The sequence below is a fragment of the Protopterus annectens genome, chromosome 5.part0 (genome assembly GCF_019279795.1).
Source record: "Protopterus annectens isolate FY-2018-M chromosome 5.part0, PAN1.0, whole genome shotgun sequence".
NCBI lineage: Eukaryota > Metazoa > Chordata > Ceratodontiformes > Protopteridae > Protopterus > Protopterus annectens.
In genome coordinates, this window is record NC_056735.1 from 1451767705 (window position 1) to 1451795443 (window position 27739).

The 27739-nt window shown below is 40.7% G+C and overlaps 1 protein-coding gene across 1 annotated transcript in view; it reads right to left on the reverse strand.

The window, feature by feature from the left end:
* Positions 1-27739, reverse strand: part of SESN3 (sestrin 3) — a 771776-nt gene that overhangs the window by 82451 nt on the left and 661586 nt on the right. The window contains exon 7 of the mRNA XM_044071268.1: positions 12690-12808. Coding sequence (XP_043927203.1) covers positions 12690-12808 — 119 coding nt within the window. The remainder of the gene's footprint in view (positions 1-12689; positions 12809-27739) is intronic.

A 27739-nucleotide genomic window follows, 5' to 3' on the forward strand; every position in this document is an offset into this window, starting at 1 on the left:
GGGATTGTCATTATGGACTTGGGTGATTATAATGAACGAATGAGGAAAATTTTAGATGGGGATGCATACAGGAAAATAACTTTGAATTAATTAAATAGCACTTATAACAGGATTTGAAATGAACTTAATGATTTGTTTATTGAGGGTTCCATCTCTATTGATGAATATAATTTTTTGCTCTGTTCCTCACCCGGGTACTCCATGTATTTTTGGTTTATCCAAAATACATAAAGTATCTCAGATCCACCCATGCGCTCGATTGTAGATGGGCGAGGATCTATTACATATCCTATTGCTAGATATTTGGACAACGACTTCTTTTGACTTTTCCTGGTTAGGGGTCGCCACAGCGAATCACCTGTCAACTCATGATTGGCAGTGGAGTTTTAAAGTGTCGAGTTGTCAGCCCGGCGCCCAACCTTTCACAGAAGGCACACGCACTCACATCTAGGGCCAATTTTAGAGTGTCCAATCCACCTGCAGCATGTCTTTGGGAGGTGGGAGGAAACCGGAGCACCCGGAGGAAACCCACGTGACTACAGAGAGGACATGCAGACTCCGCACAGAAGGCACCCCAGCCGAGGATCGAACCGGAGAACCTCTTGCTGTGAGGCGGCAATCCTAACCACTGCACTACCGTGGCCACCCTTATTGCTAGATATTTGGACATTAAGTTAAAATCCTTTGTTGCTGATGAAATGAGTTTATGTAAAGATTCGTGGGATTTTCTACAAAGGATTAACAATTTGGAATTTATTGACACTGATTTGTTCATTACCATAGATGTGAAGGATTTATATACCTCAATAGCCCATGATATAGGGGTGGAATGGGTATGCGATTATTTATTAGAAAGAGGGGTATCCCAGCTCAATATTAATGTGTATGAACAATTATTTGAATTGGTTTTAAAAAATAATTATATATTTTTTAATAATGAGTTTTTCATCCAAACTGTGGGGGTTGCTATGGGCTCCACATGTGGCGGTTTATATGCCAATATGGTTATGCTGCAGTGGGAGAGAAAGTTTCTATTTAATTCACATTTTTATATGCACTGCAGAATGTATGTATGATTTTTGTATGATATTTTTATATTTTGGGATGGGCCTGGAGACCTAATAGGCAATTTTTTATTTTATATTAACAATTCCAATGCCTTTTTTGAAAGTTACCCATGCTGTTGGTCTGAATGAAATCTCCTACTTAGATGTTAGGCTGTTAAAGGATATGTCTTCAAAAAAATTTATCGGAGATTCACCGTAAAAGAAACTTATTCAAACAGTTTCTTACACTTTGACAGCTCCCATCCTTATAAGGAAAAAAGAACAGTGGTGAAGGAGCAGTTCATAAGGGCGGCCCAGATGGTTTCTTGTTTTGACTTGTTTCTTAATGAATGTGAACTCTTAAAAGGATATGTTTCTGAAGACAGACTATCCGGTGGAGTTGGTTAACAATTTGATGCTGGAGATCATTAACAAAAGGGAGAGGGATTTCTTTCAGGCCACTTTAACTATTGAAGGTAGACAATCTGCTCACAGGAATGTTTATAGTGAATATTACGATATATTTGAGATCACTTCTAATGAATTGAATGTAGTACCCAATGTAAATGTGGGGACACCCAGTAGGACTGACCCAACTAATGTTAATTTTCGTTCAGCGTTTATTACTACTTATAACTTAGCAAGTAAAGAAATTACTGAAATTCTGTTTAAGAATTGGGTGATTTTTATCATCATGTAGTGAAATTAGACAATGTGTTGGGGAGAAACCTGTTGTTGTCTATAGGAAGGGCCAATCTCTTAAAAATATTTTTGAAAGTGGTGGCCAGTTACAAATGAAGGGCTTTATGAAAAAATGTGGACTGTGCAACTATTGTGAATATATAATAGAAGGGTCAACTTTTAATATTAATGGTATAAAGGTCACCCTGAAGAAGTGTAGTTGTTATACTGAGAGGGTTGTACACTGTGCTTTTTGTTTACTGTGACTGAGCCCTTACAAATTGACCCAAGAGGTGGACCATGGCCATTATATCTTGAGAGAAATGAAGCCTTATGGCAACTTAGGACAAATGCAACTCAGAGGCCAGGCTTAAACAAATCTTTTTCAATTACTTGCTTCTTAAAATTAAAGGCATTTGTGTAGACAATTAATTTAAATGCATTTATTTATTACTTCTTTGGGCTGCTATATGTATTTTATGTTTGTTGTTAGGTATTACATGTATTTATTATGACTAACTTTGTCCTATACACACAATAGGATCTATATATTCCAAGTTTTTAATGGTTCTATGATATGTGCTTTTTAGAATAATTATTTAATTATATTTATTAATATTTTGTTTTTTATATTTATATTTTTAGATAGTTTTATAATATTAGTATAGTGGATAGGCCCCCATTGTATAATTTAAATGTGTGTGTATGTATATATATATATATATATATATATATATATATATATATATATATATATATATATATATATATATATATATGTAGTTTTTTTTTAAATAATTTTTAATAATTTAATTTTATATATATAATATATTAATTTTAGAGTCTTTCTATTGTATCTGAAAGGAATGTTATTTATTCCTGGGTGTGTGTATATATTGTTATAGGCTGTATATATGTTTATTTTTCAGTAAGGATTTACAGTTTAGATGTCTGTTGCAGGTTTTCATTACTGATTAATTACGTATGAGTCCTTGGTTATGATTGGTCCATTATTTAATTATGGATGATTTAAATTGAACAGTTAATGTTTTTTTGTTCCATCTTTATAAAATCTTCGAAACTGGAGATGAAAGCGCTTGATTCTTTCTCTTTTTATTATTTTTATTGATGTGAATAAAGTATTACAAACATTTACATGGACTTTGGCATTATTTGAGTGCTGGCACTCCATTTTTGGACTACCGAGCAATCGTGAAGTCGTTTGTTTTGTTTTTATCTTATCTCTCAATATCTTTAAAATTAAAAGTACAGTCATCATGTTTGTTTTTGCATATGTACAATGGTGGATTACTTCTACCCTGACTCTGCACATGTGTAAAATTAAGAAGTATATTTATTATGTTTTTTTCTATATGTTAACAATGATTTACAAATAGATAAAAAAAATAAACCTTACAGATATCTGCAGGTCTGTGTTTGGTGAGACTCACACTGGTGTCCTTAAACTGAATGCACCTGTAAGTTAAGAATATTTTGCTTGTTATGTATATTGTGATTTGTTGCTTTGTTCTGTGATACTTAATATGATTAGTCTTTTTTTATTTACATAGGACATGACTAAAAAAGAACCCAAGAGGTTCAACTCGCTTACATGTATATAAAATGAGAAATGAATTTCTATCTGATGCATTCAATTTGTGTTTGACGTGTGCCTAAATCAAGTTATCATCCCTGGGATCTGGAAGAAAACTACAGTTGTGTAAAATCTTACCACAACAATAGATGTCCTTCTCACTGTTGCATTTTTCATAACATGTGGGATCTCCTGCCAAGAACAGCCCAACTTCCAACCAGTATGCCAAATCTTTTACCTCCTCCAAGCACTGTAAGTCAGACATATGCTCCCAACATAGGCAGAGGGTATAAAGGTGACGTATGCATGCTCAATAATCAGAACTGAAGTGCCTAAGGAGAACTACAGTAACCCCAGGATAAAGGACAAGTGCATCCAGAAGGGAAGAGGAAATGCGGAAAAAAAAAATATTTGGATAAGGCAAAGGCTATGCAGATCTGAGGTGTGAAGAAACTTTTCACTAGCAGACTGAGGGAAAAAAGACAGGAAGGCAGGAAAAAAAAGACAGGAAGCTGGACAGTATGATTAAGAGAGAACTCACTGACCACCCTTGGTATAAAAAAGGATGACTATGTAGAGAGACTTAGTCTCTGAAAAACCTAAAAGGAAGGAACCACCCATCAGAGCCCAAAGTTCAGAGACTCTTTTGGTTGAAGTAGGAGCAATTAACAAAACAGTCTTCCAGGTGCAGTGTTGCAAAGAGGAAGAAGCAGGCTCAAAATAAATTTTCAGGAACAAAATTAAAGGTCCAAAGAAGGAAGAATAGGTTTTCTTTGTGATATGACATGAAGGATACCGTTAAGGAATTGTTAGATGTCAAAACGAGAGACCAGTGGTGGGCTCAGACAGACAAGCACAGATTGCTGACAAGTGAGCTTTAGCAGAAGAATGTGCTAGGCCAGCATGAAGCAGTTCACACAAGAAAGGACTAAAATGACATCTGCTAAGAAGAGATCCTGGTGATGCTTCACACATCAAACAGAAAATCTCTTCCATATAGCCATAAATGAATTTCTGGTAGTGGGTTTCCTGGTCTCCTGCAGAACCCCAAGCAAATCCTTAGAAAAGAGATGTCTGAAAGCAATCAAAACCCTATCACTGAACGTGTCAAATGAAGAGCGGACAAGTGAGGGTGAATGAGATGCACCTTGTCTTGTTTTAGAAGATCCATCTAGTGAGGTAACTTGTGATGACTGTCCCTGGCCAGTGAAAGAGGAGTGGGAACCAGTGCTGTCTGGGCCAAAATGGCGTTAGAAGCAAGATTCTGGCATAGTTCTTTCGGATTTTGACAGGACCCTGGTTAGCAGAGGAAGAGGAGGCAAGCATATAGGTGCATTCCCTTCCAAGAAAAGGCTTGGCATCAACCATCCAAGTCAGAGGATTTGGGACTCTGGAACAGAAGCGAGAAAGTTGCCTGTTCAGGGAGGAGACAAAAAGACCCACTTGAGAAATACCTCACCAATATCGTATGTCCAGAAACCCTTCCCTGTGAAGCATCCATTCATGAGATTGTGCTCTGGACCTGCTCAGTCTGCCACAATGCTGTGTTCTCAAGGGATTTAGACCACTAGAAGGGTTACCTAATGGCAGTCATCCATGTTCCAAGCCAGAAGGGCTAGTCTACATACAAATAAAGACCTGTTCCCCCCGTTTATTAAAATACTACATGCCTATTGGTGTTGTCTGCAAAGATCTTTAAAGGGCCTGGCATCCAAATAGATTGGAAAGCCTGAACAGAAAGAATGAGCATCCTCATCTCTTATGTTGAGGTGATGTTGATCTCTGCTGATGGGGCCACAGACCCTGAAGCTTCATACTGTTGGAGGAGGCTCCGCACCCAGATTGGAAGCATATGTGCACAGGTCTTCAGTAGGGGTAGGAGTCTGAAAAGCTAGACCTGGATTGAGGGAGGTCTGCCAAATCTACCAATGAAATTCAAGTTTAAGGCAAGGTAGTAAGCAAATCGAAACTCTAGAGGGTAGCAATGCTGGAACCGAATCATCTTTAGGTACCACTGAAGCTTTTGCATAAGAAGCTTGGCAAAGGAAGCATGGGAATGGTAGATGGCATAGACCCCAAGGCTCTGAGAAACTTCTTTGCAGGAATGAAAGAATGGGAAAGTAGAGACTGGAAGTAGGTTGCCAGATACAGTACCTTGGGGAAAGGAACAGAAACCAGCATTGGAATGGGTTGGATTCTGCAACCCCGAAAAATGCAGTCTTGGGAAGGAGTCAGAAAGTACAGTTGTGTACACCTACCATAAATGTAGATGTTCGAGTGTATTCACTGTTGCAATCATCACATTTGGGTTATCCCTGCCAGGGTAGCCCTTGGCCGGCCCAAATACCAGAGACTTAGTATTTCTGCGTCAGTTGCTGTCACTTGGAGGAACTGTTTGATCAAAGGTTGTGAGAAAAGGGACTACTCAGAGGGAAAATGGGCAGAAATAGCAGAGGCATGAATTTTTACAGAGGAGAAAGAGAGGCCACTATGTAGTAGGTCAGCTAAGTAAATCCAGGATGAGGATTGAGGGAGGGAGGGCTGTGCCGTATTGGCTCCCCTAGCCTGGATCCAGGTGCAGAACCTTTTCCATTTGTCAGCATAAGACTTTCTGGTACTAGGACATCTGGCCTCATGGATAACATCCAGAACCCGTGTACTGAGGCTGGCAGATTGGTTTGGGGTTAGGAAATAAGCCAAGCTGCAAAACAGAGTCTGCAATTGGGGATGCATGAATTCCCCTTCCCTCTGGGTCAGGAGGTTTGGAATCTGAGGAAGATGCCATGGGGTAGTGGGGACAGGCTACACAGCAAGGGGTACAAGTGCTGCCAGGGCCAGTCTGGAGCTATAAGAATGGTCCTTGAGCAGTACCCTGGGGATGTGAGGGAGGGGAGTAAATGCATAGACCGATAGATTGACCCATGGGAAGAACAGGGCATCCACTTTCCAAGCCATGCAGTGATGCTCCCTGGTGCAGAATTTGCTGAGCTGATGGTTGGTGCGGGAGGCAGAGAGGTCAACCTTCGGGCTTCCCCATTTCTGAGTTATTATGGTGAAGGTACTTCTGTTGAGTTGTCACTCGCGAGGGTCCAAAAGATTTCTGCTTAATTGGTCTGCCAGAGAGTTGAAAGAGCCTGGTAGGAATTTTGCTGACAGGTGAAGTTGCATGGTAGAGGCTGTGTTCCAAAGGGTCATGGTCAGCCTGCATAGAGGGTAGGAGCGAGTCCCTCCCTGCTTGTTGCTGTACCACATCACAGTGGTGTTGTCTGTTTTGATCAGGAGAGCCCCTGGAGAGAGAAGGTGCTTGAAAGCTATCAAGGCTTACTGCGCAGCCATCATCTCTTTTTGACTGATATGCAGAGGGATTTGCTGTGGGCTCCATTGGCCCTGTATGCACCTGCCATCCAAGTGGGCACCCCAAGCGTAGTCTGATGAATCTGTGGTGAGGGTCTGGGCAGTGGGGAGAAAGGCATTCCCTTGTTGTGGGAGCATGCTGTTGCCCACCAAAGAAATGTTTTTTCTGAGGCAAGGAATTATAGGTAGAAGAGTTTCCATGTCTTGAGAGTGTTGGCATCAAAGGCTCTTTAGGTACCACTGAAGTTTCCTCATGCAGTCTGGCATATGGAATGAGTAGCATGCAAGATGCCATGAACCCCAAAGCTTGCAGGATCTTCTTTGCAGTTAGATGGGGTCTGGTGGCTAGTTGAGAGAAGTAAGCTGACAGGAAAATTTGTTTCTCTGGAGTAAGGTATGCCACCTGGGATGCTGTGCCCAGACTTGCTCCCAGGAAGGTTTTCCTTTGGGTGGGCAGCTGTTTGGATTTCTTTTCATTGATTGTGTACCCTAGGTAGGTTAGAAAGGTCTTTAGAAAGGCCAGGTGTTTGAGCAGCTTTTCCCGGCTGTCTGCCTGAATAAGGCAGTCGTCTAAGTATGGGTAAATCTGAATATATTTCTTTGCCTGAAAAAGGTAATGGCCATTGCCAGACATTTTGTGAAAACTCTGGGAGCAGTAGGTAAGGCAAAGGGAAGCAACAGAAAGTGCTGAAATCCTGCCCTGAAGCAGAGATATTTCCTGCATGATTCCCTGATAGGAATGTGGAGGTAGGCCTCTTTTAGATCTAGGGTGCTTGGAGAGCATGGATAGCAGCTGCTGGAGGGTGAGCATTTTGAATTTTGGGATCACCAGGAAGGTGTTTAGAAGGGACAAATCGAGGATGGGGTGCCTGGTGCCCTCTTTGCTGGGCACCAGAAAAAGTCTGGAGTAGAAACCTTGGCCTATCTGTGCTGCAGGAACATGCTCTACTGCCCTCATAGAGAGCAGGGGAAAGGATTTGCTTTTGAGCCTCTGCCCACTGATTTTGTGGTAGATCTGGGAACCCTTTTGGGGTTGGAAGGGTGTGGAAGGAAAATTTGTATCAGAGACACGATGTTCAGAACCCAGTGGTCCTTGGTAATGGTGGCCCAGGTGCTTGAGTGAAAGGAGAGTTTTCCTCCTTGGGGTAAGTGAAGGTTGGCAGAGGGAGGGGGTGGAGGCGAGTCATTGTGAGTTCTTACCATAAGGCGGTGGCTTACAACTCCCTGGCTTTGAAGTGGAGGTAGTCCACTGCTTAGATCTCTGCATTCCCTGGGTCTGCTGTCTGGGGGGTCTGCTTCCAAGGGGCCTCAACTGGGCCGGTTTACTGGGAGCAGGAAAGGACCAGTGTTTGGAGGGACAATACCTGCTGAACTTAGGGTGCTGGACCTGTAAGAAATCCTTAACTGTTTGCATAGATTTTGCTTTTTCCTCCATCTTTTTAAGACCTCTTCTGCCTTAGTGCCAAATACGTTATATCTTTGTGCAAGGGGGCATCCAACAATTTAGACTTGACATAGTCTGGCAGGGGCTGTTCCTTAAGCCATGCATGCTTTCTAATGACAGATCTAGTGACTGCTGCCCTGTAAGAAGCTTCTAGGGCATCAAAACCACAGTGCAAGGTGTGTTTAGTTACTTGACTTGCAGAATGCATTAAATCTTGTAAATCTTTAGACTCTGCCCAAGCAGGAAGGGAAGACATTTTTTGTTTAAGGATTTCCAAGGTAAGTTGCTGAAATTTCAGCATATGAAACTGACAATTTAGTTCCCCAATACTTTTTTACCCCATCTGTCCAATGCTCAGGAATCCCTGTCTGGGGGGGGGGGGGATTCTTAGCAGAGGTGGCTTTAATCCCTTTTGGCCCTTGAGAAATGACCTCAGAGTCAGCTGTAGGATTTTTAAACAGATATTTGTGTGAGTCAGAGACTCTATAGTACCAGTCTGGTTTTCTGGGAGCAGAAGGAAGGGCATCAGGAGTCAAGCTGGATTTGAGGAAAACATCCTCCACAACATCCAGGACTGGGGGTATGGCTAAGGGTCTGTGCTGTGGAAGATCTAAGAATTTCCTGAGTCTCTTTTTAGACTGAGAGTAGTTCGGACTCTCTCATTGGGAATGCTCCCTTAAGGTATGCAGGATTTCCCCAAAGGAAAAATCCTCTGGGGGAGAGGCTGAAGGAATGGAATCCTCTGCATCATAATCCTCATAAGTGGAGAGGGGTTGCATGTCTTCATATTCAGATGCATCAGATTCATCAGACTCTTGTTCAGACAAAACTACAGGGGACAGATCTCTTTTCCTTTTGGAGGGGGTAGCTTGGCCTCCCCTGATTATCATAAGGTCTTCCGCCATTTTAAGTATTTGAGACTGAGGCAAGGTAGCAGGCGCCTGAGAGTGGGTCATCGGTTTCTTGGGTGTGGTTCGTACCCTGGGCCTACGAAACTCTGTAGTTTTAGAAAGAAAAGTAGTCGTAAAAGAAGACATCGGTTTGTGTTGAGATTCGGTACTGCGAAGGACTTCCTCGGAAGCCGGTGCCTGCTCAGTGGCTCCGGAGCCATTCAAGGGTGAGACGACCGCAGGATCCTTAGTCAAAGAGTTTTGCAGCATATCGGACTCCGAAAGGGTCTCGGTAGTGGCCTGCAAATCAAAAGAAGGATGCATCAGGGGCTGCAAAAGCACCTCACTGAGTACCGTAGAACTGACTACTAGTTTAACGGGAGCGTCATCGGTAGGTTTGTACCTGTGCGGTCTCTTATCTTTACGTTTTTTCGGAAGATCTGCTGTCGGATGGCTTACAGAAGCCATATCAGAATTCGAGGACTGTAACCGAAAATATCTGGTTACAATAAGGGCCAGACGATGGATAGCTCTGACGTTGAACAAAGCACAGACACAACAATGAGGGACGTCGCTGTCTGGGCCTAAACAAGTGACACAGTAAGATCTCAGTGTGGTATTTGTTTTCCACAGGCGAGACAATTAACTTTTTCTGACATCGGTTAGTGCAAGAAAAAAAGGTCCTCAACGGGGAACTTAGCTTTAGAAGACTTCAACTTCAATTCGGTAGATGAAACTCAGGTAGTGGCCAACCGGCACTCGTGCAAACTGCTTCGGACTCCATTGCAAGAAAGACTGTTGTAATGGTGTAGGCTGCCTTACTTTATACTACTGATGACCTGATGTCAGTCTTCAAGCGACAGCAACCGATGCAGAAATACTAAGTCTCTGGTATTCGGGCCGGCAGAGGGCTACCCTGGCAGGGATAACCCAAATGTGATGACTGCAACAGTGAAACACAAAGAACATCTGACTTCTTTAGACTGATAGTGAATCCCAGACTGTGTAGAAAGATTAAGGTGAAGTTCAGATCCTGTGAAAGCCTGGATTGAGAGGGAGCCTGAAGATGCAGGTTGTCCATATATGGGAATATCTTGCTTCCCTGAAGCCAGCAAAAGGCTACGACAGGGGTCAGACATTTGGTGGATACCCATGTGGTAGTATAAAGACCAAAGGTTAAAGCAGAAAACTGAAAATAAGAAAAAGAAACAAATAAAAACTTCCTAAAGAGATGATAATAAAAACTTCCTAAAGAGATGATGAAAGGAAATATGAAGACTGGCATCATTTAGGCCTAGGGAAACCAGAAAAGCCTATTGATGTAAGAGGAGAAACACAATCTGAAGGAAAACATCCAGAAAGATGGGAATCTTTAGGAAAAGTATTGAGAAAAGGACAAGTCTCCATGACTCACTTTTCTGGGAACCAGAAACATTCTGGAGTAAAATCCTGTTCTTTGGGAAACTGGAACAGGTTGGATGGTGCCTTGATCCAATAGATCCTGCAAAACCACAGAAAAATGAGGAAACCTTCACAGCAAGTTTTATAACCAAAACAGAAAACAGTAGTTTCAAGTACACAACAGGTTCTTGGAATAAAATGTTTTCATTATAACCATGCTGGGCACGTAAGCCCCAAATATCCAAGCAAAAGTTTGTTAGCAAACACTACATTTGGGATCTAATGAAAGTAAGAAACAAAACAATAGTGGGAGGTTGTCTTTAAACCACTAATGCTTCAGATCATAAGGCCTGTACCCTTTCCTGATAGTGGGTAGATAAACCATTGTTATGAGTGATACTGCAGAGTTGTTGAAGAGAATCATTACCTTCCTGAAAAGTCCACTTAGGTTACAGCCACAGAAGGATCACTTTTTCCAGGTGTCATTGGCCATGGTTCATTTGAAAAGGGAAGACTAACATGCAGGCAGCAGTGTTTGGTGATATTCCAGCAAGTAGTCTAATAGGTAATGACTTTGCTAACATAGCAACCAGTCACATGGAAAAGGTAGCATGGATGAGACCCAGGCAATTATCCCCATCTCCAACAGAGGTTGGCAATGTAGCCACTTCAGAAAAAGAGCTTGGGGGTGGTGAAAATCCTGAACTAGAGCCACAGCTGGTAGGGGTTACTGGACTTCCTCTACAAAGAGTTATTTCAGGGAAAGAAATGACTGACAGCAGTAAGTCTAAATGTGAGACACGTGAATCATTTATCAGAAAGTACTACACTTACATTTGAAGAACTGAAGAGAATCATACAAGAGTTAAGGCACAGGCACAGGTCTCAGATACAAATTTATAAAACCTAGGGGAGATAGCTGAGGAGGCCTTAATCTTCAAAGGTGAAGGCAATCTTTATACTGGAAAAGGGGGTATTGTATAAAAAGTGGGCTCCTTAAAGGCTACATTAATGCAGTAGTTGTTAGCCCCAAGGGTTTATTCTAACACTTCCAGCCACAGCTCATACTATTTTTGCATGCCTCATGAGCATAAAGTGTACAAAAGATGTCTTCTGCAATTTTTTTTATTGGTCAGGCATAAAACACATAAAGGGATATTGCAGACTTCATCAGCAGTGACATAGGTTGTTAAGACAGAAGATTAAGCTAGGATGAAACCAGATGTTACAGTATCCTATAAACACAGAGGGCAGAGGTGTTAAATAGCTATAACAAAACTATTCTACCCTGTCACCAAAAACTTAGAGGATGTTTTCAAACAAATAGCTGGGTGATTGTGACATGAAATGTCTTTTACCTCAAGATTCATTTCTAGGAGGTCTGCCAGCAATACTCATTTGTATCATGAAATGAGGAAGACATGTGTGAAGGACTGTAATAAACTGGGAGAAAGTTTATCTGAGAAAATGCATAAAATATAAACAAACTACACTGGAGCTATATCAGTTAGCAAAAATGTGTGTAAATACCACTTTAACACACAAAAGTAAAAAAAAAGCTGCACTCCAGTTTACATTTTAGTGAATGTGTAATGTTAACAGAAAGGTGTAAAAAGGAATACAATTTTATTTGCTAGTATAAAATGTACATAAGGAGGTGTGTGTGTGTGTGTGTCACAATCTCTATTGGTGGAATGAGAGTTCACTATTCCACCAGAACATTCAAGTTAGGGTTGGAACCTTGTTGATACAGCAGTCCATAACATGGTTCAATACTACAACAGAGAGCACACCAATCTTCCCTCCCTGTCTTGTGTCTCAGTTACCCTCTTGTTGCACTATGCTACGGAAGAAAGATATTTCTGCACTCAGTTCAGTATGCAATCTACAAGTAAGCTTGGTTCTGGGGATCAGTCTACTCACCTTGTAAAAATAAAAATAGCTAAATAAAAAATAAATAATGAAGACAGACTGGGAAACATGTCTGGGAACAGACTGGGTCTCTAAACACACACACGCGCAGATGAATAGTCAAGTTTTGTGAGCTGCTCTGATAAAGCTGTATGTTAACATAAACAAGTCAAGCTACATTCCGTACGAAAGCAATATCTCAGTCTAACTTGATAACATGTATGTTTAATTATTCAGGTTCTCATTCCCAGTACTTTAATGACAAAAAAGTTGTCCTTCATACTTCAGGAAATCTTGTTAAGGCTACTAAGGAACAAAAAATCAAAAATGCGTTTGTTCCATTATCCCTAAACTAAGAACAAGAATACCTGAGCACGGAATGTTGGCAGTTGATCTTCTCCTCCCCTTGCAAAGTCTTTGTACCCAAATGTGGGGTCTTCAACATATCGCAATACATCAGACATAGGCACTGGCTCATCTTCAAAATCTGCAGGAATCATGAAGGTACTGTGTAAACATGTTGTTTTATACTGTTGCTTTTTGATTTATAAAACATTGTACAAATGACCACCTGGACTGGTTAACTTTTCCTTTCATGCAAGTGTTTTTATTTTAACTAATTTTGTTTTGCACAGCTCCAGTTCGCCACCATTATATTTTGTACAATCCTAGCCTCTTTAAATTTTCTACCCTGAGGAACCTTGACCAGGTAGTCGGATATCATGAGGAAGGGACAGACAAATTCCAGTTTCCATAAAACAAACATGTCTTGCTGCAAGGATCCAGCATTGGGATTTGGATGCAAAAAAGACTGCAGTTTAAAGTTGTTGGGATACAAACAGATCTACCTCTGGCTTTGGCTTACAGCTTTTGAAATATTAATCCATGGAGAAATTCACATTTATATATTTAAATAGTGCTATTTGATAACTGTGTGAGGGTCAACCGACCCTTTCCAGCCTTGACCTGGGCTCCATGTTGCAGTAAAAGGATAAAAATTACAATACCCAGAAAGGTAAGACATTTAAAGAAAGAACAAGTTTAGAGAATATGTATGTAGGTACTGCAAATTAAAGCGGTTACAAAGACAATCCTATTTACATAGTATTTATACACACAGTCAAAAAAAAAAGAAAAAAAAAAATATATATGTACATATATATATATATATATATATATATATATATATATATATATATATAAAATGCACACACACACATACATACACATATATACCTGTTTACCTACGCACTTTAGTCTGCATACTACACACAGTTGTATCCAGATACACAAGTAAAATTTAGTTTTTAACTACTGTTATTCAGAATTACAAAACCAAATACATGCAATATCTTTAAGTACGTATTCTTTCAGTTTGGCTTTGAAGCCATGCAGCGTTTGTTGTTTCTTTTCCACAGGGAAGCAGCAGAGAGCACATTCAGCCAGTTTCTGAAATCCTAAAACATGAGCTTCAGAAAAGTGTAGCACTGTGATTAATAATCTCCACAGTCCCCACTGCGTCATTGTACAAAGGTCACTTCTTGAACATATTAGTCTGCTGAACTTGCAAACCATCAGACACAGACTACCTTAACCAAGGAAACAAATGGGGGGAGAGAGATTGCAAAACTCAGAATTGCAAAGGCCAGCTGGCATGTTCAGGGAATGCAACAGGCTGTAGGAGTAACATAAGTGCATGATTTCACAACAGCAGGACCTAGTCTCTGACAAGGCAAGTTACAAGCTGGGAAATGGGTTAATAACACCATCTTTTAAATGTAGCAAATCACAAATAGCAGCATAAAGGCTGGGAGAGGCCCAGATGAGTTAGTATGAAGTTACTGCTGCACTACAAATAAAATACCAGGGATCAGGATACAGTGCACGTTCATAACAAAGTAAAGTGTTGTGTTTTCGTCATGAATACTGCCTTCTACACCAAATGCTGTACATATAAAGACAGGACCAAGAGGAGTCGAGGTTTCATGTACTAAACTAAAACAATATGATACTGAATGTTTCAGATGTTCCACTAGCAAACCCAACTAACTGTAGTTTTTTAAAATGTCTCTGTTTGTGCCTTTCAGCTTTTCCCGGTTAGGGGTCACCACAGCGGAACTCCGGTCTGCTAATGATTGGTAGTGGATTTTTACTTACCGGGTTACCAGCCCTGACGCACAACCCTCAATGAAGGCACGCCCCATTCACGTATGCCTCCACACAGAAGATGCTCTAGCTGAGAATCAAACGGGACAACGTCTTGCTACGAGGCGACAATGCTACCGCAGCACCACCACCGCAGTTAGTTTTTTTAAATGCCTACACCTCAAAAATCTTGACTTTAAGCACTACTAAATGACAACCTCTGCTGACGGTCATTAAAGGCCCCCTACCTCTGCCCCTCTATGCATGCTGCAGGTGGCGTGGGCTCTGTCCCCATATCCCACTTAAATTTAACATTTCCAAAGTCCTAACACCTCAACATCTTGTTATATTTATCTAGAGGATCTAAGAATTTGTCATACCGCTGCCCTAGGCTGCAGGCAGGACCACCTTAAATCAGGACTCTCTAAATAGTGTTTTTTCATAAATTCCACTTTAAATCTGATGGATTCACATCAATTGGTTTTAAAATGCTGGGCTGTAAGAGCTGGATAGCACCTTAACTTCAGAAATCCAAGGAAGTCCCTTGGCTATGCTTGCATAGGCCCTAGGGCCGATAGCCTAGTACCAACCTATGAACATGTCAGCTCAGCCAAGTAATCTTGAATACATTCTGAGGGCAAAAGTATAAAAAGGGACCGAAACCAGACTGAGGATGCAGGCAAAGGAATAATGGAATTAATATTTTGAACAAAAAAACAAGACCTTCACCTGAAGGTACAAAAGCGGTCTTTCATCTATTTTGAAAATACCAGGACCCTTGAAAGGATGCCCATTTCTGCCAGCAGGCCTTAGTCCCTGCATAACAGAAACCAGCTGAAGACAAAACTAACTTAGGATGTAGCTGTGCACATCCAAATTATAGCTACTGCATTAACAGTAAAAAAACACACCTGACAGGACATCCTTTTGAGAACAACCAAAAGTAAACTACTACTCTTATAAAGACCTTAGTGCATCTACACATTTCAGCATAACTTTTTCTACGGCCTAGTCCAGTAGGAAGTTTTAATATAGGATTCAGTGAGTACAACCATTGTATTGCATGACTAAAGTAGATGAGGTATACCCACTTCCCCAATGTATCCAAAATCTTAATGCACCCCATCACGTGTGGGTAGGGAGACCTTATGTAGCTGAGTTGGTTCAAGAATTATAACTTTTAAGAACTCTAAACCCTGCTCACATCCCAAAACCACCCATATGACCTCTAAGCCCTGGCCAGGTCCCAAAACCCACTTCTGCCCTGAAGTCTGTCAGCTTTTAAAAGCATAACAGTACAACTGTAGAGTGACTTTAAACCAGACTGTAATCATTTTAGTACAAAGATGAACACTAGCATACCCAAGACCCACTCATCCAAAATGGCAGTGATTGGTTGTCAGTGGAATCATCTGGCGCATACTCCCCTCATTTCCTTCTGAATATTGTTGACCTACTTCATTTATGTGCTTGATTTGCATTTCACATTTCTTTTGCATTTACTTATACTGTATAACTTGTACTGCAGCATTTCTGTTTCATTCCAGCTTTTTTTAACACCTTGAGTTATCACTTGTGACAGAGGCAAATTTACATTTACATAAAAGTAAACTGTATTAACAAGTTCATGTTTATAAGCATTGTACTTCCATATATTGCTATATATTACATAACCTAAGCAACATTACATAAATTATTAAATTCCTGACCTTTTTTAAAAACAAACATCTTTATTAAACCATCACTTACGATATAGGCAATCATACATTCATATAACTGAAAATAAACCACGCTGACACAATCCTAGTTGCAAGCATTTTACATCACAAACGACACACTCCTAGTTGCAAACATTATACAACACTAATCTACCCTATCATTTTACAGTCGAACCTCATTTAAGTCCTGCCTTCTTTTAGACCTCATTCTTCCCCTGTATGTATTGGTCCCACAATTCCCATTTTTTCCTATGTAGTTTACGCCTCCCCTTTTCTAAATATCTCAATTCCAGTTGTTTTACCTGTGTTACTATATTCACTACTTCTAGTATAGTTGGTTTAGAGTTTGATTTCCATTTTCTAGTAATTGCTTTTTTGGCAGCCACCATAATAAGACACAGCAAGGAAAAATACCAAGCTTAGGGAGCCACTAATAAGGTAACAAGAGATCCTGTAGAGGTATTAGAAATATTTTGGAAATTCTATGAAAGTTTGTATAAAGCAGAGAAATATGGAAATCATGAAAAGATACAAATAGAAATGTTTATGCAAGAATTAAATATGCCAAGGTTAGAGGTAGATGAGGCTCAATTACTAGCAGTTAGGATAGGAAGAGATAGGATAAATGGCTATGTATAGCCAATCTACAAGAAAGTCAATAGATGGTATTCCTGTGAAGGTCTGGAAGCTAGGAGGGAAAAAACTGATAAAGATCTGGAAGGTTTTGTTTAACAGTATTTTAAGAGAAGTACCAACATCCTGGAAGAAGGCAGTGGTAGGTGTAATACCTAGAGAGAGTAAAGATCCATCAAATCCAGCTTCATACAGGCCCATTTCATCACTAAACCCTGATTATAATGAGTTCATGTCTATAATGGCTAAAAGAATGCCAAAATTGATATGGATCAATGTGGTTTTGTGGAGGGGGGGGGGGCAGACATTTAACGTTAACAGAACACTGATGATCCAGAGGGAAGCAGAATGTAAGAAAATATTGTTGTTGTTGGTGGGTCTTGATGCAGAGAAAGCCTTTGACAGAGTAAGCTGGAACTTTATGAGCAGGGCAATGGAAGCATTTGCATTTCCTGAAAATATTATAAGGTTGATTAAGAGGATATATAAGGGATCAAGGGCAAAAATTTAATTAAAGTGAGTGGGATCCTGTCTGATAATTTCTGCTTGAGCTTCTGCTTGTGGGTAAACCTCAAAAAGGTACTCATATGGTTTAGATATTCAAAAAACTTCTTAATACTATCATAGGGGCTATCCCACAATATAAAAAGCACGTGTGCTCCCATGTTCGCCAACCTGGTTATGTTAGATTGGTTCTTCGCCAACCTGGTTATGTTAGATTGGGAGAACCAGTTTGTCTTCAAAAATGAATATTACAAGTACATTAGACATTACTCCTGTTTTTTGGATGATATTTTTTATTGTGGGATGGCCCCTATGATAGTATTAAGGAGTTTATTGAATATTTAAATAGTACGAGTACCTTTTTGAGGTTTACCGGCAAGAGGTTCTCCCGTTCAATTCTCGGCTGGAGTGCGAGGAGTGCCTTCTGTGTGGAGTCTGCATGTCCTCCTCGCGGTTGGGTGGGTGTTCGAAAGACATGCGTAAATGGGCGTGCCTTCATTGAAGGTTGAATGTCGAGCTGGCACCTCAGCGTTCATGAAAATCTACTGCTAATCATTAGCAGACCGGAGTTCCTCTGTGGAGACTCCTAACCGGGAAAAGCCGAAAAGACAAACAACCTTTTTGAGGTTTACCCACACTTGTGATACAGGTGGCGTTGCCTACCTAGATACCTATGTATCTAACAGAATAGGGGGATTTAAATCTCGAATATATAGGAAAAATACTTTCTCTAATAGTTATCTTGAGTATTCTAGCAACCATCCTACAAAATTGATGAGGAACATATTTAAAGGGCAGTGTATAAGGGCAGCCCGAATGACATCCCTGTATACTGAGATGGTTGAAGAGATTGACTTTATAACTTCTTTAGTCAGTCAGAGAGGATACACCAGACATATGTTGGATGACGCCAAGAAATATTAAATTGATGAGTGGGGTAGAAAATACCCATCCATTTAAGGAAGGGGTATAGGTAAGAATGCATCCTTGGGTAATATTGATACCAATATAAATTATCGGAGGGCTTGCATTTTGGAATATTCCCCTTAAGTGAATCAAGTAAAACAGATATTAAATAATTGGAATATTTTGTTGGCAGACAACAAGATTGGAAATATAGTGGGTGAGACACCATCATTTGTATACAAAATGGAGTGTAATATTAAACAATTTAGATAGGGGCAATCCCATTAGAGAAATAGGGGACAAGGAAGAAATACTAGGAGATGTGGTAGTTGCAAACAATGTCGGTCTATTTTAGAAGTAGAAGGGGGTGACACTAGAAAATATCAATAGTGATAAGTTTACTTTTAGGCAAGGAAACTGTAATTCGAAGTACATTGTATATATAGCTAAGTGTATGACTTGCCCCAATTATTATACAGGTAAAACGGAGAGGCCCCTAAGAAAGAGAATTTATGACCATCTCTATGACATCAAGAAAAAGGATAGTAATAATGTCCAATATAGACATATAGGTAAAGCAGGGGACTCTTTTTTTTTTTAAGTTTGCCATATTGGAGCAGGTCAAACTGGGGCCCCGAGGGGGTAATTTTAAAGCAATCCGGGGATATAAGGAAGTTAAATGGCAATTAACAGATGCCATGAATATGCCAGGTCTAAATGATTACATTACTATCAAACCTCTTCTACAAATGCAGGTTTAGGTATCAAATGAGATCTATAGTATGTATTTTATGAATTTACTATAAGGTTGCTTTAGACAAGACTTATGAGATGTATTTAGTGTTGCTTTAGTAATGTTATTATTTTTATAAATTATTTTTTATAGTTGTACGATTTATGTATTTGATGTATTTTTTTTGTTCAACAATTTCTATTCAATAATTTTTATATGAGGTTTATACTAACTAAAATGGGCTTGTGCAAGTTCATAATGTATACATTAATGTAATTAAATGTCTGAATTTATTATTTTTATGCATTTAAATGTTATAGGGAATTTTAACATATGCACTTAAGCCCTTTTGCTTTAAATTTGCTGGGATTTTTAGTAATCAGTAACACTGGCGCCAAAAAAGTATTTAAGCAATTAGATGACAATTAAATGTATTCTGATGAAGTCCACACTGTTGGTGGATGAAAGTGGTAAATCATTGTTTATTAAAGAAGAATATTTTTATCTGCTATTGTGTGCGTCTCCACTGATCATACTGTGATATCCCTCCACATTACAATACAGTGCCTAGTTTCTATATCCACAGTATACTTCAACTATTTTTAGAGTCCATTATGTAAAAAAAAAAATAAATAAATAAAAAATGAAGAACCTACAGTGAACAAATTATACACAGACAAAATGGACATCTGCCAATTTACAAGGAACGCCAACAGCCAAGGAACAGATGGCAACTTTCAGATACATAAAAAGGGACAGTGAGAGAGTAATAATTAATGGACGGTATGTTCACAGATCAACCAAAAAAGAGTGACTACATGTTCAAAATCTGATGATGGATATCCTCCTATTTGGCTTTAAATGGGGCAGAATCCCCAACAGCACTGGCACCCTGTGAGACATGAGATGTCCAAGATCAGAACAATCACAGTAGGTTCAACTCCTAGGCTCACAGTACAACAACAATGCTTCGTGAAGGTATGAACAAAAGACCAGAAGGACATGGCCAGGTAAAGGCATTTGTAATGGAAAGATTTTTGCATAAGTATTCAAACACACTTGCCCACAAGCAGTGGTGACACTGAAGTAGCTTCTGACAGTATCACCTTCCAATGGCCAGTTCACCATCTGCCCACTTGAATAACCCTCTATTCTGGCAGGAAAGGAGATGAACAGTTGTTCTGTCTTCTGGAAATCATGTACTCATTTTAGGTAGAGCCTAAGATAGCTATATATGCCCAGGGTGTGCAGGGCCCTTTCTCCTCTGGATGCTACCCTGAAAAGAAAACAAAGAAATGGAACTGAGTAGCTTAAGGAGAATTTTTAAAGCTAATTTAAGAAGAAATTTATGAAGGGGCACCAAATCCTTATGGATAACCAAATACCGTTCCCTAAAGCACAGGGTTTGCACTTCTGAGATCCTGTGAGCACACACAATAGTAACAAAGCATACTTTGTACCAGGATAAATTTCAGAGCCTATTAACCAACAGTCTCGCATGAAAGACCTGTACTTTGAATTCAAACCCTAGAAAGGAGACATGTTCTTAAAGGAGGAGGTAGGTGTGAACACATGTTTACAGAACTGACAAGAGTGTGTAGGGCCACATTTCTACTCCCCACAATGTCGTAATAGATTGAAATAGCCGGTACATGCTCCCTGACTAGGGAATTACTGAATCTCAACTACAGAGATGCCTTAGATAGTTCTGCATGCTAAATGAATATGGAATAGTATACTTCTCTGCCCCAGTTTAAAATGTCTTCCACTTCACAGAATAAATTTGATTTCTGAACCCCCAATGGATGGTCTACAGGATCTAAACTAGAAGCCACACACTGTGGTGAAGTTTATCATCAACTCATCCATGGGAGACCCCTACACTGAACGGATGGTGTTTCTGTACTGACAGGAGCTTAAAAGCCTAATACCACAACTTTCTCTGGTAGCAACTGGCCAGGATCCTTTTTTTTTTAAATGCTGAGATTATGTCTGGACTTGGAGAAAATGGGGAGAAGGCATTCAAGCAGGCATTAGCCATAATTGCCTCCTTATCTTGATACATCAAACAGAAAAACAAAATGACCCTTATTCCCTGCTGTCTCAAAAAAGTCAATCTCTAGGACACTCCAATCCTTGAGGACTCTGAAGATCCCAAATTTTCAACTCCTGGAAAGGACTGGAAAAGAGGCTTCAGGAGTCAACCTGCATACTGATATCCTTGAGGATGCTAAGTGCTCTGAGACTGATGTCCCTATAACCCAGTGACAGACTTATGTCACCTCCCTTTGTAATGGTGGTGGTGGTGGGGGAGGGTAACATATGTGTAGGTACCACAAAAGAGTTGTAAGACTGAATCAGGAGAGGTTCTTGTGTTAGTTTCTCTTCCAGATCCTGCATCTCAAGAAACACTGTCCAGAGGTTTAGCTGGTTTATGTGAATCCACTTTTCTGGGAAGACATCTATTGTCCTTGCACTGTGGGGGGAGCCAAGATGGGTTCCTTACCAAATTATGAAAACATTCATAACAGATTTGGCTGCAGGAATGGAAGGAAAATCTAAGTTTAGAGGGGAATGCCCATCACACTAAAGTCAAATGACAAGGTCTTGTGGCGACTTTACTCCTACTGATACCTCAAAGATCACTCCAATAACCATATTCTCAGTATGCAAAAAGCACTGTGAAGACTGTGGCCAACAATCCGCCCAGAAAGTGCAAGAGAGTCTGAGTGCATCCTCACCCATGCTGCCAAATATGTGATCTCTTGACCCTCTTCAGACTAATTACAGATACTGAAGTCTCCAGATCCACCCCAATGGAAGCTAAGATAGGTAAAAAGATGTATCCATGTTTATCATTATCATCAGGGCTTGCAAAGGCAGGAAAGCCCACACTGAGGATGCTAACAGTAAGTCCTTCAAAAAGGCCACAGAGTTCTGGTCAATTAGGTAAAGACAGACATGGTGATCTTTCTCATGCAAGGTTTACTAAATATACTGGGCATAAAGAGCAAAATGACAACATGCTAGACTGAAAGTAATGTCCACCAAGAATGAACTGAAGAAACCTACTTTGTTGGCTCACATACTAAACACCAAAAGGGTTCAGTGCTATTACATCAAAGCTTAAAAGTCTTATAACTATCTATCCAGAATTAAACACCAAATATGATAATGGTTAAAAGTCTTGCATTAGCAAATACGGAAAGAAATACAGATACTTTTGTAAGAAAATACAAAACAATACCAACATTCAAGACATACATACCCTCTAATTAACCAGTCTCACTCTGAGGTCAGATAAACTTGGAAAAATAGCACACATTTTCTTTTGCGCACAAACTGAATGTAGCAAATCACCAAAGACTGCAACCACGGAGTTAAAACATATTCCTCAGTAGGGGATGTAGGTGTCATTCTTCCTGCATGAAACTTGCATTTGATAACAATGTAAACAATATGGCTTTGTTACAAAGGTCATACATACGGATCTGTATTTTAGTGCATGAAATTTTACACATTTCTAATTCAGTAACAGTAAATTCTAACCCTGAAATGTTACTTTAGAGTTTTCAGTGGTGCATTTATTAAATATAACTTGTGCGGCTTACAGATATGAGCATCACATTTAAAGACGGTCTTTCTCTTTATACAGCACAAAATGATGGACAATTTTCTTCTGCACATTTGTACTGTGTGTGTTGGTGCAATTACTGATCAAAATATGTAAGCAAAAGGTGCTGATGTTGGCTGTTTAGTGATTCAGTGGTTAACAGCAGTGATGCATAAAATGCAACATGTTCTCTGACACACCTCTGCTAGAATTGTTTGGATTTATTGAAATTTGGTCAGATTAAACATCTGTCAGTGTCATTTGAGCTTTTACTTTCTTGAAAGCACTTGTCAGGATTTTAAACTTCAGTGTAGTGCTGCACACCCACAGAAAGACCAGCATCATACACAGTAACACTGTCAAAGTACCTCTTGGCAGCAAGGACTGGATCCTCTGGAATGCCAAAATATGGAACTTCACATACTGGATGTGCTATCAAAGTCGCATTCCAAAGACAGAGAAAGTACACTTGTGTACCTACCATAAATGTAGATGTTAGAGTGTATTCACTGTTGCAGTCATTACACTTGGGTTATCCACCGGCAGGCGACCCGCAGTCATCCCGAGTTCCAAAGTCTTGGTCCGGCGTCAGTTGCTGTCGCCTCTTCCCTGACGTCAGTGCTCCAGGGGTATAAAAGTTGCAACAGACGCCATTTTCTTCAGTTTTTCTTGCCCCAGATGTCAGGTGCCCCCAGATAGCAAGGCTGAAAAGATATAAATGTGCCAAACAACAATGCATATAATACTATAAACATTTCTTTCATCTACAAGCAAATACACCACATAGGTTGTATAGAGTTGAGGAGTACAGAATAGTCCCAGCAAAGAGGGGGATGGTGGGTGGGTAACCTGGACTGCAACAGTGAATACACTCCAACATCTACATTTATGGTAGGTACTCAACTGTACTATGTTCATTGTGTTTCACTGTTGCAGTCATTACACTTGGGTAGAATCCCAAAGCTGAGGTTGGGTGGCTGGGTCTAGACTGGATTTGGCGAGGCTAACAAGCCCTGCAGAACTGCAGTGGCAAAGCCTGCTCCAGATTTGGAGTAGAGAGGTAGGTGGTAGTGCTTGGTGAAAGTGTGCACTGAGCTCCAGGTTTCAGCTTCTAAAATGTCTTTGGTTGGTACCCCTCTGAGGAAAGCTGCTGAACTGGCTGCTGCTCTGGTAGAATGAAGCCTAATGCCCTTAGGCACAGATTTGCCATGCTGTGCATAACAGAAGCGGATGCAGTGTCCTATCCATTTGGAGAGTGTCTGCTTTGTACTTGGCTTTCCTTGTGATCCTGCAGCATAAGCTACAAACAGTTGCTCAGTTTTTCTGAGAGCTTTTGTTTTGTCCAAGTAAAAACGTAGCTGCCTGTGTATATCCAAAGCGTGCAGAAGTTATTTCTGGGTAGAAAGTAGGCAAATGAATGGTTTGGTTTAAGGCCACATTGGAGACCACTTTTGGCATGAATGTGGGGTTTGTTCTAAGAGAAACCCTGTCTTGATGAAAAATGAGGAAAGGTTCTACAGCCATCAATGCCTGTAACTCAGACTCTTCTTGTTGAAGTTATTGCTAGGAGCAGAGCAGTTTTCCATGTCAGAAATTTAAGATCAGCTGTGCTGGCTGGTTCAAAAAGAGGCAGTGTTAGTTTCTCTAAAACAAAATTGAGGTTCCCAAGTTGGTACTGGTGCTCTTCTAGGGGGTCTTATATTCTTTGCCCCTCTGAGGTACTGCCGTAGAAGAGTATGTGAAAAAATAGGAGGATCCGCACTGTAATGAGCTGAAATGGCAGAGGCATGGATTTTAATAGATGAAAAAGATAGGCCTTTGTCCAACATCTCAGTCAAGTATTATAAAATCTGAGGAATATTAGGGACCAGTGGGTCAGAGTCCTTGTGCCTGGTTCCAAGCACAGAATCTTTTCCATTTTTCTGCATTAGATTTCCTAGTGCTGGGCCTCCTGGCTTCCAAAATAACATCCATTACAGCTTTAGAGAGAGTTGCAATTGGAGTGGCTATATTATTCGCCATGCTGACAGGTGTAAGGTGCTGAGTTGACTGTGCAGAATCTGATAGTTTTGCTGTGTCAGAAGATGAGGGATTAGAGGAAGAGGCCAAGGTGGATCCTGAGACAGAGTTTTTGGGATTGGATACCAGTGTTGGTGTGGCTAGTCTGGTGCAATTAGGATCATTTTTGGTCTCTCTTGCCTGACTTTTAGAAGTACTTTGGTGAGAAGAGGCATTGGAGGGAAGGCATAGACTGTCAGGCTTTTCCAGCTGAATGATAGAGCATCCACTTTCCATGCTTGAGAGTGATGAGTCCTTGTGCAAAATGTCTGTATTTGGTAATTGTGAGGGGAGGCAAACAGATCTGTCTGGGCGTCCCCACTCCGTTATCATGTTGAACACTTGTGGATTTAGCTTCCATTCGTGAAGATCCATGAGATTTCTGCTTAGTTCGTCTCCCAGTGTATTTTCTGTTCCTGGCAGGGATTGTGCTTGCAGATGTACCTGGTAGGTCAGTGCTGTGTTTCACAAAGTCATGGCTTGTCTGCATAGGGGGTAGGAATGTGTGCCCCCTTGCTTATGTACCACATTACTGTGGTATTGTCCGTCTTTATTAGTAGTGGTCCTGGATGTATTAGGTCCTTGAAGGCTGTCACGGCATTTTGTACAGCTAGCATCTCTTTTTGATTGATGTGAAGATGCATTTGTTCCCTGGGCCACGTGCCCTGAATACATTTTCCTGCCATATGTGCTCCCCAGGCATAATCCGATGCATCCGTTGTTATTGTCTGCCTGGCTGTAGGTAAGGTGAAAGGCTGTCCCTTGTTGTGGTGACAGGCCTGGGACCACCATCGAAACTTCTGTTGTAGGCAGGGGATTAAGGTTATGATTGTCTCGAGGCTTTGACAATGCTAAGTCCAAACACTTTTTAGATACCATTGTAGTTTCCTCATATGCAGCTTTGCATATGGAATTAGTAGTATGCAGGATGCCATGAAACCCAGGGTCTGCAGAATTTTTCTTGCAGGGAGCTGGGTCTTTTTGTCCATCATTTGAAAGTAATGAGTCAGTTGCCTTTTGTTTGTCTGGCGTGAGATAAGCCATCTGGGCAGATGTATTTAAGCTTGCACCCAGGAATATTATGTCTTGAGAGGGCACTAGTTTTGATTTATTTTCGTTTACTGTGTACCCAAGGCAAATTAGTAACTTTTTTTACGAACGCCAGGTGCTTTAGAAGAATGTCCTTGCTCTCTGCTTGAATAAGGCAGCGTCCAAGTAGGGATATATTTGAATTCCTTTTTGTCTGCAAAACGCAATTACTGGAGCCAGGCATTTTGTGAAGACCCTGGGCGCAGTAGATAAGCCAAAGGGCAGTGCAGAGAATTGGTAATGCATTGAGCCTGCCATAAATCTGAGGTATCTTCTGCACGATTGTCTGATTGGGACGTGCAGGTATGCCTCCTTGAGATCCAAAGTAACTAGCTAAGCCTCCTTGTCCAGCATGGGCAGGAGTTGTTGTAGTGTTAACATTTTAAATTTTGGTACGTCCAGGAAAGTATTTAAAATTGACAGGTCGAGTACTGGCCTCCAGGCCTTGTCTTTTCTGGGTACTAAGAAAAATCTTGAGTTTTTACAATTTCCATAAGAGCAGTAATCTGTTTTTGTGCCTCTGCCCATTGGTTTTGTGGCAGGTTTGGCATACCTTTTAGTTTTGGAAGTGTGTGGAAGTGGAACCTGTACCCCTGAGAAACTATATTCAGCACCCATTGGTCTTGGGTGATCATGTGCCAATTGTTTGAGAAAAGTGCTAGCTTTCCCCCGATGGGTGCTGTCAACTGGTAAGAGCTTGGCATTTGCAGAGGGAAGTCATTGTGTTTGTTTCCTATAGGGTTGTGATTTGTCTTCTCCTCCTTTGGGGGCTGAAGCACCCCATTGCTTAGGTCTATAGGAGCCTTGGGGCTGAGATCTGCCTCTTGGGCGTCTGTATCTGCCTCTTTGTGGCCTGTCTGACACTGGAAAGGACCAATTTTTTAAAGGCCAGTTTCTGCTAAATCTAGGTGGTTGAACCTGTAAGAAATCTTTCACCTTTTGCATTGACTTTGCTTTATCCTCCATTTTCTTTAACACCTCTTCTGCCTCAACACCAAACAATGCATCATGCATCCAATAACTTTACCTTAACATGGTCAGGTAACCTTTGTTCTTTCAACCAGGCATGTCTTCAAATAGCTGAGCCTGTAACTGCAGCTCTACAAGAAGCCTCTGATAAATCAAAACCACATTGCAGAGTATGCTTTCCCACTTGTTCAACTGCATGCAATAATTCCTGAATTTCTTTACTGTCTGGACTTTCTGTATTTGTAACCATTTTCTGCTTTAACAATGACATGAGATACTGTTGATATTTAAGCATGTGAAACTGACAGTTTAAAGCTCTTACAGCTAAAGTAGCAGAAGTGTAAACTTTTTTCCCCCATCTGTCCAGAGCTCTGGAATCCCTATCTGAGGGGACAGGATTTTTGGTAGTGGAAGCTTTAACCCCTTTAGGACCCTGAGAAATTGTTTCTGGGTCTGCAGCAGGGTTCTTGTAAAGGAATTTATGAGAGTCAGGGACCCTGTAGTACCGGTCTGGCTTTACTGGTGCAGGGGGTAAAGAATCTGGAGACAGACTGGATTCAGTAAAGACATCATCTATAATATCAAGCACAGGGGGGATAGCCAGGGGCCTGTGATGATGCAGTAAAAGGAAATCTCTGAGCCTTTTCTTGTATTCTGAGTAATCCTGGCTCTTCCAGTGGAAATGCTCCCTCATAGTATGCAGGGTTTCCCCAAAAGAATAATCCTCAGGTGGAGAGACTGAAGGAATGGACTCTTCAGCATCAGAGTCCTCATAAGGAGGGAGAGAATAGCCCTGATCAGAAGAAGAATCAGAGGAAATGGAAACTTGATCAGAGGAATCATAATCAGTGTCTTGCCTAGGCCTTTTGTCAGGAGGGGGAATGGGAGCCCCTGATTAAAGTAATAAGGTCCTCGGCCATTTTTAGCATCTGTTTCTTTGGCATGGCTGACTGTTCTGGAGAATGCGGCACTTGTTTCCTTGTCTTTGACTTCGTTGCTGTAGTAGTCTTAATAGTAAGTTGTGAAGGTCTGAAGATGCCCTCAGAAGCC